We start from the raw sequence: 15,800 nt of genomic DNA on the forward strand, positions 1-15,800 counted from the left end.
AATCTTATTCTAAATCTTTTTCTTAATATATGCCTTAGTTTGTCACCTATGCAAAGTGTTGAGTTATGTTCTAAACATCTGCATTTTCACAAATACTTTTTTTTTTTTTTTAATTTCCCAACAGGTAGAAAACAGACCAAAGTATTATGGAAGAGAGTAAGTATGGACTATCAGAAAACATTGTAAAGATTGGAATGTGTAGGAGAGACAGGTAAATAGATGTTTTTAATAAAAATAAAACAAGATGAAGGAGATATTTAAGTTGGGATAAGTTACTTTTCCAATTACAGATATAATTATTCTAACTGGTGAAAATACAGAAAATAAAAACAAATATAGAGAAGAAAATAACGTAGAAAAATGTATATGCAATAATGTTAAAGATGCAAGCCATATAAATAAGTAAATAATCCTAGATGGATATGAGGAAAATGTGTATTTGTGTGTTGTATGTATATATTAAACATATAGATATATATATATACACATTTGTACATATAGTGGAGTATGGGTGGTTTTTTTCTGTATTTGTACTTTTCTTTATTTTCCAAATTTTCTATAAGTAAATTCATGCTACCCAGAAATAAGTAATGTTAGCACTTTGAAGTATTCCCTTCTGAAAACCTATTTTCCTAATGGTCTTTACAAAATTGAGATAGTAAATGTATAATTTTATAACGTTTTTCCATTTAATAGTAACAATGAGCATTTTCCTATTTTTTGAAAAATGTAATAATTTTTAAAGTCCTTAATTTTTTCTGGTCATTAGCAAAACAAACATAGCCCTTTGGAGAAAAGAAAAAAAAACCCACCTAAAATCCCATCATTCCCCAAATATAGTTGTTTGTTCTTCATGTCTTAAGGTCATATTAGATAAACAGTAATGTATCTGCAAATATGTTAAAGTTATTTAAAATACTTGAAAATTCTTTAAAGTTTCTTTAAATTCCATGGTCAAGTTTTGTTCCAAAATTTGTTTTCTTGAATGGGGTTTTCTTTTAAATTGAGTTTTTAAAAATAGAATTTTACTAACTTTATCGATTGATACTATGTAAACTTAAAATAATATACCAATATATTAATCTAATGATATGTGTTACTACCAGGAATATAAGTTACCATCTTGCTTCCAGCAGAGTCAGAGTAGACCTGGTTCTGAAAGACTGAGGAATTTATGGGGATCAGAAAGTCCATGAGCCCACTGTTAACCAGGCTGTTCTAATTGTCATGATTCTAACATACCTACCTTGAACTTTTGATACTTAAATTGAGAAAGACTGAATCATTCCAATGAGTAAAACTCCAGAAAGTTACTGCTCTCCCCCTTTCAATGCATTTTAAATGTATAATTCCAAATTCAAGAGACTTTTTCTCTCCCATACTGGTAAAAGCTGCAATTTCATTTGAGCAATCAGTTCCATTATCTTTGAGTTACTAAAAGGATGTAATATATGTGCAAATCCTTTGTAAATTATATATCAATATACAAATACAAGGTGGTTTTATATTTCTAATATAAAAAAATATAGAGTCACCACTGATTCTCTTTCTTTTTCAGTGTTTTCTGTTAGGTTGCTCTAGATAAATCTACTGTGTTGTGTGAAGAGTGTTATTTATGTTTATTCTTCTCCCTCCTTTTTTCTCTTAATCAAAAATAGGGTTTTAGCAGGGAGTGAAAGCAAGTATTACAGTTGTTTGCTTTTGGCTTGAGTATCCAGTGATGCAGATTATGCACATTATTGGGCAATCATGCCAGTTAAGAGCAACCCAGGGTCCTGGAAAATTGCCAGCATAGGCTGTGAGCCAAAATTTTTGGCAGTGCTACTAGTGTAAAGAAAGGAAATGGGACACATTTCTGTATATTTTTTAGCATGTCCATATGGTCAGATGGCTATTTAAGAAGGGAATTGTCCTCTTGGGAAAGGTAGTTGATCTTCCCTTAGATGGATGTGAATTTTGATTCCATGATTGCTAAATAGACTGGATAGCTACTTTGATGCTGTTCTTGTCACCACAGAGAAGCTGGCCAGGGGCCAGGCCCAGAGAAACACAAGCATGGTTAAACTAAACCGCTCCCCTTCCGTTATATGGCAGCACTTTGTTTAGAAAACAACAGGAGAAGGTGGGGGTTTTTGCTTTCTCTTGTTTTATTGACAATGGTGGAAAGCATGCAGTTTCTGAGTTGACTTTGTTTTTTAGGTTTCACGGCATGATCTCCCGAGAAGTAGCAGACCAGCTCTTGAGTGTGGCTGAGGGGAGCTACCTCATTCGAGAGAGCCAGCGTCAGCCAGGAACCTACACTTTGGCTCTAAGGTTGGTCATGGACCTGTAATTATAACTGCTTCATTTAAAACCCTCTTAATAGAGGGCTTTACATTTTAAAAGCATCCAGCATGTAATTGAATTGGTTCTTGTTTTCTTGGGACATAATACCATTTTAATGGCTTTGAGACCCTTAAAAAATTCCTCATGAATAGCAGCACTCAGTAATTAAAAACTGAAAAACTTTTAAAGTATTTTTATTATGGCTGCTTTCTTATATTTCATCTTACCCATTTTCTCCTGTCTGTCCTGTGGTATCGACTCATATGTATTTCGTAAATAAGGAAAGGAACTTAGAGAAAGATCTTTGTAACATCAAATTAGAGCTAATGTCATTTCTTTTAGGTTGGCTTTTCTTGGGAGCTCTTGGCTCTTTCCTGTCAACTGAACTTTGCCTAGCACTTTGGCTGTGTTCTTAGCTTGCATTGCACAGTACATTGCCCAGAAACATGTCTTTCCATCAATGCTGCAATAATAACACAACAATAATACACTGTCATGCTTATCCATTGTGTTTAACATATGCCAGGATTCTAACCTCACTGAATCTTCACAACAACTCTAGGATGTATGTTCTTTTACTATCTCCACTTTACAGATAAGGAAATGAAGGACTTACAGGATTGGACAACTTGGCCAAGGTCATACATTTAATAATTCATACCTCTGTTATTTGAACCTGCACAGTCTCGCTTCAGAGTCTGTGTTCTTAATCACTCTACATTGCTGCCTTTTCAAAGGCTTGGGTTAATTATCCATTGTCTTTATTCATTGGTGCGTTTGTTCACTTATACATTAATTCATCCATTCTTTGGAAAAGCCAGAAAAGTAGAAACTTCCTAGGGAAGAGGTGTAAGAAATGACATTTATTTTGGTGGATATAAGGAGAGAATATACAGATGATGTTTAGGACGCTAACATGACCATGTGTAACTCCTCCAAATGCGTGTGCTTGCTTGAGTGAGCAGGGACTATTGTTACTCCCATCCAAAGGATTTATACTCATCTTTCTGACAAAAAGAATGATAATTCAGTATTAGTTCATACTGTTCATTTTGAATTACTTCCATACTCCGAGAATAGAGCATATGACAGGAGTTCATGGATATTTGCCTTTTATGGTAAGCTATAAAGTGTAAACCCCCTTTCAGTTACTTAATTTTATTGTTTTCAGGTTTTAATTATGGTATATAGGGAAAAATTCTGGGCTGGAAACAGAAATACTTAATTCATTTTGCTACTGAATCAACTAGAAGATTGATTTGGGGAAAGTCACATAATTTCTTGAAGCCAGTTTCTTCATCTTTGTACTCCTAACATGTTATAATTATGAGATTCTGCAATACTGCATTCCCAAATAGTTTAGCCATCTGAGTGTCTGGGATAAATAAGCCTTGAGATTAAGTCTGGTGGACCAGAATTAGGAAGAAGAAGGTGAGGGGATGCAGAGACAACTCTGCATAACTCTCTCTCCCTGTCTGTCCCCTTTGTTGCTGACTCCACTGCTTGCCTCTGAGGTCACATAGTGAGTTAAAAAACTGGAATATAAACTCAGTTTTGCCTTATTGCAAAGCTCACGTGCTTTCCATTTTGCTGTGCTGCTTCTCATATTCTAACATGGCTATCCTGCGGTGTTCACTAGATGACAGCAGCAAACCCCTAGGGTTGAGGATTTAGTTTGGAGAAAAGTAGCAACCAAACCTTCTAAGCTCTTCCTCATTTCCACTCTGTCACCCTCTCTGATGCCACTTCCGCCTTTAATCTTAGAATCATTTCCCATCTGCTTTGGCCCAGGAAATCCTAGAATACAAATTGGGGAGCAGATGAACATTAGATTGATAGAAGTGTTTTGTTGGCTTTTAACATTTTTACAGATTTATTATTTGTCATAAAAGAGATAGGTACAAAAGCATTTGCCAGATCATTCCCTACATACTACTTAAAGACACAGATTATTATAGGTATAGTTTGGCCTTCTAATATACACTTCTTCAATTGTATTTTCCTCTCTGCTCCTGAGAGATAACCACAATATTAATCTTGGCAATTATCATTCCCATGTTTGTTTATTTGTTTTTAATTAAAGTATCATTGATATACAATGTGGTTTCAGCATTCACCCATATTATCAAGTACTCATCCCCCCACCCCATTGCAGTCACTATCTTTCAGTATAGTAAGATGCTATAGAGTCATTACTTGTTTTCTCTCTGCTGTACTACCTTCCCCATGGCCTCCTATCCTATATTGTGATTGTGAATTATAGTGCACCTTTATTCCCTTCTCCCGCCCCACCCAACCACCCATCCCCTTTCCCTTCTTGGAGTCTGTGAGTCTGCTGCTGTTTTGTTCCTTCAGTTTTGCTTTGTTGTTATACTCACAAATAAATGAAATCATTTGTACTTGTCTTTATCTGCCTGGTTTATTTCACTGAGCAAAATACCCTCTAGCTCCATCCATGTTGTTGCAAATGGTAAGATTTGTTTTCTTCTTATGGCTAAATAATATTCCATTGTGTATATGTACCACCTCTTCTTTATCCATTCAACTGTTGATGGACACTCAGGTTGCTCCCATATCTTGGCTATTGTAAATAGTGCTGAGATAAACATAGGGGTACATAATGTCTTTTTGAATCTGGGATCTTGTTTTCTTTGGGTAAATTCTTTGGAGTGGAATTCCTGGGTCAAATGGTATTTCTGTTTTTAGTTTTGTGAGGAACCTCCATGTTGCTTTCCACAATGGTTGAACTAATTTACATTCCCACCAACAGTGTAGGAAGGCTCCCCTTTCTCTGCATCCTTGCCAGCATTTGTTGCTTGTCTTTTGGATGTTGGCCATCCTAACTGGTGTGAGGTGATACCTCATTGTGGTTTTAATTTGCATTTCCCTGATAATAAGTGATGTGGAGCATCATTTTATGTGCCTGTTGGCCATCTGAATTTCTTCTTTGGAGAAGTGTCTATTCAGATTCTCCATCCATTTTTTAATCGGGTTATTTGCTTTTTGGGTGTTGAGGCATGTGAGTTCTTTATATATTTTGGATGTTAATTCCTTGTCAGGTAAGTTGTTTACAAATATATTCTCCCAACTGTAGGATGCCTTTTTATTCTGCTGATGGTGACTTTTGCTGTTCAGAAGCTTTTTAGTTTGATATAGTCCCATTTGTTCATTTTTTATTTTGTTTCCCTTGCCGAAGGAGTTGTGTTCAGGAAAAAGTTGCTCATGTTTATATTCAAGAGATTTTTGCCTGTGTTTTCTTCTATGAGTTTTATGGTTTTGTGACTTACATTCAGGTCTTTGATCCATTTGAAGCCACTTTTGGACTAATTCAATAATAGCCTAAGAAATCCCCCTGTATTTAGCCTTTTCCCCTCCAGTGTGTCTTCCACAGTGTCTTAAGTGATCAATCATATAATCTGATGTGGCAGTCAGCAGAGGTTCAGTGTTGAGTACAAGGTTTCAAAGAACACACTTCCCTCCATTGCTGGCATCTTCCTGATACTTGTGGGGCCTAATCTTTCAGTGATGATCTTTGTGTATAATGTGAGGTATTAGGTATGTATTATAAGTGGCTGTCACAGTACCAATTTTCAGCAATCAAAAAAGAGATAGATGCTCACTGCATAGCATGGGAGGTCATCTGTAGCCTGCATCTTTCCTCATTAGCTGTATCTCCTTCCATATTTCAGCTCAGCCTGATTTCAGGCCAGGCCTTCTCTGGCTTTTCTGCCTTTGCTCTTGTTGACCTCTTGGTTCAAGAAGAATGACTGTTGCTCAGTGAAAGTTTTTTATACAGTGAAGGCAAACAGGCGTCCACATGGTTTGAGTTTGTGGTTGAAGGTAAGATACTACCCCAGGCACTAGATTAAACCTCATGAAGCATGAAGTGTTTCAAAGTGATTTTGGAATTTTCTGTACATTGATTTTGACAACATTTAGATTAACTATAGTTTAATAAGATGGCAAATATTAGTTACAAGTAATCTCAGATAATTCAAGAGAACTTCTTTATGATTTTGAAGTTTTAGAACTAACTTTTATGTCATTATACAATTTTTTTCACTAGAGAAAAAATATACTAGGTGCTAGGTTGTATGTACGGAATGACAAATGAAAACGGATATAGCCAGTACATGTTTTGTATTATGCTTTTTGTTAACTGTTAAATATATTAAAAAAACTTACAACAAATACAGATATTATTAAATATGATCATATTCTGTTATGTGCTCAGCCTCTATTTAAGAAACAGCCATTGCCACTGGAGTGTCCTGTGTACTGTGTGCCCCTCTCCTTCTCCCTCCTGCTTCCTCCTGCCCCTCACACTGGCAAACCTATCCTGATGATCATTCCCTTACTTTTCTCTGTAGGTTTATGACACGTTTATATCCCTAAATAATACATTGTTTTGATTTACTCACTTTTGAACTTTAAATAAATAGAACATAAAGAATGTATTCTTCAATTTTTTTTCCCTCAACATTATGGTCCTGAGATATTTCCCTATTGTAGCACATGGCTATAATTCATTCATTTTCACTGCTATATACTAACCCATTAAATAAATATACTATATTTATCCATCCCACTATTGACGGATGTGGGTGATTTCTAGTTTGGTACTGTTAAAAACAGTCCTGCTGTATAAATAATCTCATAAATGTCTTCTGGTGTGCATTAAGATTTTATCTAGAATATTTACTTAGATATAAAAACTGCTGCTTTTTCTTTATTAGACCTTTTGCTTTATTATTTATTGGATAATGACAACTTTTTCCAAAGTAGTTGTGCTGATGTTGATTCTACAACAGTGTATAGGAATTCCTATTGTTTCCTGTTTTGCTTTCATTTCATACTGCCTGCCAGATGCCAGTCTGATGGTGTCTCATGATTAATTTGCATGTCTTTGATTCCTAATGAAACTGAGCATCTTTTCATGTTTATTGACTGTTCACATTTTCTCTTCTGTGAAATGCCTATTCAAACCCCTTACCCTTTCTTCTGTTGGGTTGCATTGATTTTTCTTTGGATTCATAAAGTCATTTGTTCTGGATACTAATCATTTGGTTATATGTGAATTCAAATATCTCCTTAAAGTTTGTGACTTGTCCTTTATTTTATTTTTGGTGTTTTTAAGTTTTTAATTTTAGTTAAAGGCTTTAATCCATTTACATTAAAGCAATTATTGATATATTTTGGTTTAAAATACTACCTTATTTATTTTCTGTTTGACCCTCCTGCTTTATGTTACTTTTTCTTTGTTGACTTATTTTACAAGTCATTTTACTATTCCATTTTTTTCTATTAACTTGAGTTGTATATTATTTTTTTTAGCTAGAGAAAAAGCATTCATTTATTTATTATAATATGCATATATGTTTTATATACAATAATTGGTTCTATCAAATCTCATAGCAAGGAGTTCTTTTGGTCATCTTCCACAGAATAGATTTGGGGCAAATTAGATATATGGACTACCAGAGCTTAGCAGTTCATTAGTGATCTCGGTTTTGAGGCCCCGCACCCAATTGAAAATACACATGAGCTGGTGAAGGCGACAAAAGTGGGCTGAAAGAAAGCCCAGGATTCCGCACAATGAAAGTGTGTGTTTTGCTTGCATTACAGTCACAGTGGGAACAGCAGATGTGCGTATCTCATAGGTCCGTTATTGTAGAGTGACAGGCTTCTGACTTCTAAGGTGATGGCACTGCGGGCGGGCAAACAGCTGATAATGACCTGCTACAGGTTTCACCAAGGGTTCATTCAGTTCTTTTCCGCCTGTCTTTTCGTGTTTTCTTGTTTCAGTTTGTAATCGGCCAGGTGGCCTTGATTGCATGTTCAGCCAGCATGGAGCAGCGCGGTTTCACAGGAGGGAGGCAGATCTCCTTGGCGATAACTGTGTTTTTTGATGGTCAAGGCTTCCTCCACCGTCTTCTCTTTTACCCATTTAGTGGCTACAAGCTGGAGGCAATCGCAGAACCCCAGCCAAATGTTTTAGACTTGGCATCCACAATCTTCCCCTTTTCAAACACTTGAATCTGTAATTTCATTACATCACCACATGCTGGAGTCTGCATCAATCCATTTCCAACATTTTTAGATGTCTTATCAAGGGACCCCCACGTTCCTAGGATTTTCATAATGATCAACAACCTGTTGTAATAGAGTTGGGCGGGAGCAGACAGCTCCAGGATCGTCCCTCCTGGGCCCCGGAGCCACAGGCCAACACCGCCCACCTCGGACGGCCAGCGCCTGCGCCTCCGTCTTGCGGGCTTTGGACCCACGCAGGCCAACTCTATATTTTTTGCTGTTCTTTCTTAATGCTTAAACAAAAGATTACAACATGTGTCCTTGACTCCTTTATATTTAATGTAAATAATAGCTTTTATCAGTAATGTTAGAGTCTTAGAACACTTTGAACTCCATTTTCCTCCCTCCTAATTTTGTCTTAATATTTTCAGTTATTTATTTCTACATATATTTTAAACCCCACAAGAGCTTCTTACTGTTATTTAAGCAGTCAGTGTTTAGTCAATATTTGTCTTTTATTTTTGTAAAGAGTAAAATAAAGTGAAAAGACTAGTGGAGAGCTAATATAAGTGATCATATGAAGTGACCTTTTAAATGTTTGGTATTTATTTCCTCATTATCACCACTCTACCTATTAAAGAGTCTAAATAATTTCAGCATAATAGTCCAATCACAACCCATTAAAAACCAGTTTTTCCACTATTTTTATATGAAATTTTCATATATCTTTATGGAATTGCTGTGAATGCAAAGAGGTGTTTACTACCTCAACAAATTTATGAATAGCACTATGATCCTAATAGTTGTTTACTTTCTCTGCTTTAATTAAAATGTGCAAATAGAAGAATCATAACTGCACAGTAGGATCTCACTATTATTCCTTCTAAGCCATCTATTTAATGGGGGCACAGTTGTTTGGACTCTGTCCAAGAATTTTCTTGGAAATACTAAAAACCTCTCTATATCAATGTATGTTTAAGATATCCTCAGGATTAAAGTTATGCATTCCTTTGGCTTACTGTTTTGTTGTCTGAAATGTTGGTTTCCTTTGATATAAAATACCCCTTTTTCTCAATGACTTGATCTGCTAAATTTGTTCATTTTTACTGGGAAGAAAAATACAGTCTTTTTTTTTTTTTAACTGAACTAGGAAATAATTTACTTGAAAGAAATTTTAATAAAACTAGAAAAGAAAGCTGGAAGAAGAAACATTTAAAATACTAGTGACTTAAACAGGAAAACTTTCAGTGTAAAACGTACAATTTGAAAGAGAAGAGGAATGTCAGAGAATTGAGATTTTAAAACATCTATCACAAAATAATTGCAATTACATACTCTACACTATTAGAACTTTGGAAATGAAGTGTAGTATAGCTTGTAGAGCCTGACGAACATGAGTTCTAGTTGCCTAACCTTATTATATATATTTAAATTTTCCAAGCTTTAGTTTCCTATTTGTAAAATGGGGATTATAAAAGAGACCTTTTAGAAGTCTGTATTAACAGCATCTCACTTTCAAGAATCAGATTCTTTTATCAATTGAGATGATTTCAGCTGCAGGTGTTATCTGATACTCAAAATAAGCAACCTCTACTGGCTTAAAAAATTATTTAAGGAAATATCTCACATAATGAGAAATTAAGAAATGCAATAGCGTGGATGATAAGTATCTCAGTGATGTTACCAAGGACTTGTGATCTTTCCATTTCTATTCATGGCCACTCAATATCAACTCCAGTTTAAGGCTGGTTTTCCTTGTGGCAAAGAGGTGGCTGCCAGGGGCAGAGTTGTGTGCTTCTCTGCTTCTGCCCTCTCCTCTCCATTGCAGTACGCATCCCTCCCTTCAGCTCAGTGGGGCCATTACAGGTCTCCCTTTTCCCACCCCTTGGCCAGTAACAATCTGTAGGGAAATGTATGTACTGACTGCTTGCCTAACGAGCACTTGGTGCTGGAGGAGGGAGATAGGGTCAGTGTCTTCTGGAAGATGAGGCGTTGGGAGGAAGTGTGGATAACCAAACAAAATCAGGTTTTCTTTTTTGTTTTAAAAGAAGGGAGAAGATTGGAGTGAGGAGAGGAAATGTATCAGTTACACAGTACCACCTAGTAGGTAGTTTTCTTGTTTTCAGTGAGGATCAATCTATGGTAGAATTCCTGACCAATCTTTTATTAAAGTAGTATATCCAGGTCAAGCTTTGGAAAATAGTGAGAAATTCTGGTATGAGTTCCAAAAAGAGTTTTATATGAGGCCAGGCACTAGAGTTTTGTAAATTCTGTTTTGATGAAGTTCCTTTGCCCATAATATTTTCAGAACTTGATTTAAATATTTTCCAAACTGACTTAAAGTAATTTAGTATTTTAAAGGTAATATGGGAGGCCTAATTATGCTTATAATTTTAGCACAGCGAAATCATAGTACCTTGACTAATATACTTTAAAATATTTATACTTGGTGTGTCACTAATGTGTCAAGCCTTTCATGGAAATCAGGAGGTTGGTCTTCATTGTTAAATTGGATAATTAAGTAACCCCTCAGGTAACTGCCACATAAAAAATTTAGCATATGTTGAGCTTCTGTATTCTACCAGATACTGTTGAGATGGGGCAAGAAGACATTTAAGCTGGCTCTTAAAGATAGCCTAGAATTTTGCCAGGTAGAAGGATATGATGTGATGAAAAATAAGCCTTTTGGGAAGAACTGATCAAGGAAAGAATGTATAGAATAGCATGAAACATTTGGTTTATGGCAGGCTGCTGGAAATTGAGGATACAGGGAAGTTTTAGCAAAAGTTTGCCAGAAAAGCCTGGTATTTCATGCTTAAGAATTTGGACTTTATCTGTAGGAAATGGGAGTCACTAAAGACTTTTAATAGAAGAGAGTGATGGTTCCCACTGTAATTTAGAAGGATCATAAGAATTTAGTGGGAGTAATAAGAATAATGAGTGTAAAAGGTGGTGGGAACTAAGTTTTCCAGAATTATGAAGGTAATTAACTTAGTAAGCTGTTTTCCTCTGGCTGTGTAGAACTGATCTTTAAAAGAGATATCTTTCTAGATATCTTACAGATTTTAAAGGACTCACTTTGAGGAGAAATGTGAACTCCAAATTTGGCAACTCCAGAGGCATTTTTTGTCAAGTCTGACTCATTTTAGAGTCTCTAAATTGGGAGATGAGCAAGATGACATATGTGTATGAATCTTGATAATCCCCAAATTCTGTACTTGAATATTCCAGAGAATGCTTTATACCTACAGTGTTTGGCCGTTTCCTGTTGATTATATATATATATATATATTTTTTGAGAGGGCATCTCTCATGTTTATTGATCATATGGTTGTTAACAACAATAAAATTCTGTATAGGGGACTCAATGCATAATCATTAATCAACCCCAAGCCTAATTCTCAACAGTCTCCATCTTCTGAAGCATAACGAACAAGTTTTTACATGGTGAACAGTGCAAGGGCAGTCATCACAGAAACTTCCGGTTTTGATCACACATCATGAACTATAAACAATCAGGTCAATTATGATTATTCGTTTGATTTTTATACTTGATTTATATGTGAATCCCACATTTCTCCCTTATTATTATTAATATTTTTAATAAAATGCTGAAGTGGTAGGTAGATGCAAGATAAAGGTAGAAAATGTAGTTTAGTGCTGTAAGAGGGCAAATGTAGATGATCAGGTGTGTGCCTGTAGACTATGTGTTAATCCAAGCTAGACAAGGGCAACAAAACATCCACGGATGCAGAAGATTTCTCTCAAAACAAGGGGAGTGAGGTTCTAAGCCTCACCTCTGTTGATCCCCAATTTCTCACCTGATGGCCCCTCTGCGACTGTGCCTGTCTTAGGTTGTTCCTCCCTTGAGGAATCTTACCTGTCTCTGGCTAACCAGTCATCTTCCCAGGGCCATACAGGGCTGTTGATTATATTTTGACCATCAAGATAAGAATTATTCAGAAAAATTTTAGATGGAGAGCAAATGAGAATTTAAAAACTGCAAAAACATATTGTAATTCTATGTTTGGATATATTTATTCTGTTTTATTTTAAAAATATATCATTTGATAGTTTTTGAAATTTTATAGTATATGTTTATCTAAAAAAGAAAATTCAGTATACTGGACAGTATGTATAGTATCATGTTACTTATGTTAAATTGTGTATCTATTGGGTATATGGGTAAGCAGAGAGATGTCTAAAAGAATGACCACCACAATGTTCACAGTGTTCATTTATTAGTGATGAAGTTAATGGTGATCACCTTTAGAGTCAGACAGAAAATGAACAGGGCTGTTTTCATTTTGAGAAGACTCAAAGACCCTGGCTTCAGCCTTGGATCAAAACTGAAGATAATACTTCCTAAATCTCTGAAGATTTCACTCTAAATGAGACTATCAAGCTTTTTAAATATGAGGAGAAGAATTGGTCAGCCTTGGGGGCAATAAAAAAGCCAGTCACAGAGCACAGTCCTCTGGAGTCCAGGGTCTGGGAGAAGGGAGTCCTGGCTGGCGCTGGCAGTGCTTTCCCTAAGATGCCATGGACACAAGGGACTGTGGGAGTCTCCCTGCCAGAAAACATAATCCGTTGGATTTTTTTCCTGCAATACTTCTCAGAGCCTGTGAGTATTGATAAAAAACTATACTCCATTTCGTAAACTCAATCAGGAAGCCCTCTTTTCATGAAATCTCTAAGTGGAACAGTTTGAGAAATATTCCATAAAACATTTGATTTAGTCAGTTTCTTCTGATCTGAACTCTATGCACATCAAGCAAGGCTTCCTATGTGTTCAGTCTACAGGGAGAGAAAACTTTAAAGAGGTCAAGTATGAAGACCCTTTGATTTATTTCTCATTTTTCAATTAAGAAATTAGAAATAAGTGTTTGAGTAGAAGGGGTAAAAGGTGGGGGGGAATGTACCAGATTTCTTCTATTTGTTAAGTTCAGATAGACACTCTCCCCATTTTTTTTCTTTTTATTTACACCCTTTTTTGATAAATGAGCCTGAAAGACTTTTTGCTAATGTGTTAAATTGATAAAGAAAGGAAGATTGTCATACTGATTTTTTTCCCCCTGTTTTCTGCTTTTTATCCTGGATCAAAAAAGATTTATCTCTTATCCAGAGAATGTTCAGAAACATCTACCTGTGGCAACCAAGTAATGTTTCTGTGTATTAGTAAATCACAATCTTTTATTCGCTAACCTTATTTGTAAGTTTGGCTTTTGTATGTTTTTATATCTTGCTCTTTTTTTTTTAGCCATTTTAAAATTTTATTTATTAACATACCAATTCATCATTTATATCTTACAATTCAATGGTTTTTAGTGCATTCCCAAAGTTAATGCAACAGAATCCATTTTAGAGCATTCAGTCACCCTGAAAAGAAATTCCATAACCTTTTGCAGTCACTTCCCATTTCTCCCCAGCCCTCCCCAACCCTGGGAGCCATTGACCTACTTTTGTCGGGATAGATTTATACATCCTGGACATTTCATATAAATGGAGTCATATATAATAGGTGTTCTTTTGTGAGTGGCTTGTTTCTCCAATCATGTTTACGAGGTTCATCCATGTTGTTGTATGTATCACTACTTTATTCCTTTTTATTAATGTATATTTGAATAATGTTATATACCACATTTTGTTTATCCATTCATCAGTCGATGAACATTTGAGTTGTTTCCAGTTTTTGGCTATTATGAATAATGTTGCTATACATAATGCTAGTATGAATAACATGTTTTTTTGTGGGCATAGTTTTTATTTCTCTTGTGTATATACCTAGGAGTGAACATGCTGGAACATATGGTGATTCTATGTTTAACATTTTGAGGAACTGTCAGTTTTTTCCATAGTAGTTTTACCATTTTACAATGCCACCAGCGATGTATGGGGTTTCCAGTTCTCCACTCATTGCCAGTACTTGTTATTATGTCTTTGATTCACACAGTAGGTGTGATATCTTAAATGGGGGTGAAGTGGTCTCTCATTGTGGTTTTGATTTGTACCTTACTCCTCGATGGTACTTCATTTTTTATGCTCAAAATGGTTTTTAGTCAATGGTATACTGTCTATTCAAACTTCAGTTCCATCTCAAAAGCATGCATATATTGCAATGGATTTAAAGCAGAAAGTAGAAAAATAAAAAAGCTGATTTCAAGATATTTTTAGTTTTTGTATGTTTAAGGCACAGCAGAAGGCAAATTCCAATCAGCACTCCATTTAGGGTAGAGCTGAGTTTCAAGAACATTTTTGGGGCTAAACAACAGAACCTTTGATATAAAAGAGTTATCTCTAACTTTGGTTATCTACTTTGCAAAAAGAAACTGGAATCAAACTTGTGGATCTGTTTTAAGGTGCAGTAGAAAACATATCAGGTTCTCTTCACTTAGGATCTGTTTCTTGGTTACCATGTATAGCCCCAGAATTTGTTAATAATGTGCCTCCTTTCCAGTGAAGGATTTGATCCATCCAAATAATTCTATTACTATTAATGGTCTTAAAAGTTTTATAAATATAGTAGGAGTTAACATTTGCTGAATATTTACTGTATTAGGCACTATGGTAAATAATTTATGTGAATTATCTTTGAGTATTTGTATACTTTTCTATATTGTGACACCCATTGGAAATTATGATGTTGTATGGTGCACTGAGGTAAATGTACAAGGTAGATCATGGCCAGATGTGACTGGCTGATGGATTTTCACTGCATCAGACCTTCCCAGCTTCTGTAAGGGCTGGACAGATTTGATAGCTTATAACCTATAAACTCTGTTCATGGCTTACAGGTTAGAAAACTCGGTTTTATGTACAAAGTAAGCCTATGTAGTAGATAATATATTTTCTGCATTTTGTAGATTAAAAAACAACCAATACTTGCCCAAGAACAAAAAACTAAGAAATAGAGGATATAACTTGTTATAAACAACACCTAAAATAATAATAAACCATTATTTCTATACTTTTTATATTTATATACAAACCAGTACATGATGACAAGGAATGTGACCTAAGAATCAACTCTTGGCTTTTAAATCAATGAGTTTCCAATTAAGATATTTATCAACACACTACTGTTTTTATAAAGCAGGTAAAACCTTTGTTTAAAGCATTCTAGGATGAGATTTACTTCAACTAATTCTGACCATTAACTTTTCACCCCCCACCCAAAGAAAACAAGAAAAGCTATATTATTATATATACAGTTTAATTATTTAAGCTAAAATTCTATTATAAAATCATTTGGTAATCATTTGTGCTAAAAATAATTTTGTAATGAGTTTGGATAACTTTTCAGAGAAAAACAGCAGTGATTATCTATAAAAATAATAGCATATTTGCATCCATGTAACTTATTTTATCTCTTATGGTTCTGAAAACAATGGATGAGGTAAAAAAAATTTTAATTAAAAGAAATGTATATAACGATAAACTATATC

The 15,800-nt window shown here is 35.1% G+C and overlaps 1 protein-coding gene across 5 annotated transcripts in view; it reads left to right on the forward strand.

Annotated features, from left to right (window-relative positions):
- Window positions 1-15,800, forward strand: part of CHN1 (chimerin 1) — a 224,245-nt gene that overhangs the window by 76,820 nt on the left and 131,625 nt on the right. For 3 of the 5 annotated variants that reach the window (XM_037020643.2, XM_037020642.2, XM_037020641.2), the window contains 2 exons: window positions 125-156; window positions 2,200-2,313. In XM_037020643.2, coding sequence (XP_036876538.1) covers window positions 125-156; window positions 2,200-2,313 — 146 coding nt within the window. Of the gene's footprint in view, window positions 1-124; window positions 212-2,072; window positions 2,123-2,199; window positions 2,314-15,800 lie in introns of those variants that run through there. The other 2 variants (XM_037020644.2, XM_037020645.1) reach the window with 2 other exon arrangements.

Source organism: Manis javanica, chromosome 12, assembly GCF_040802235.1.
Source record: "Manis javanica isolate MJ-LG chromosome 12, MJ_LKY, whole genome shotgun sequence".
Taxonomy (NCBI): Eukaryota; Metazoa; Chordata; class Mammalia; order Pholidota; family Manidae; genus Manis; species Manis javanica.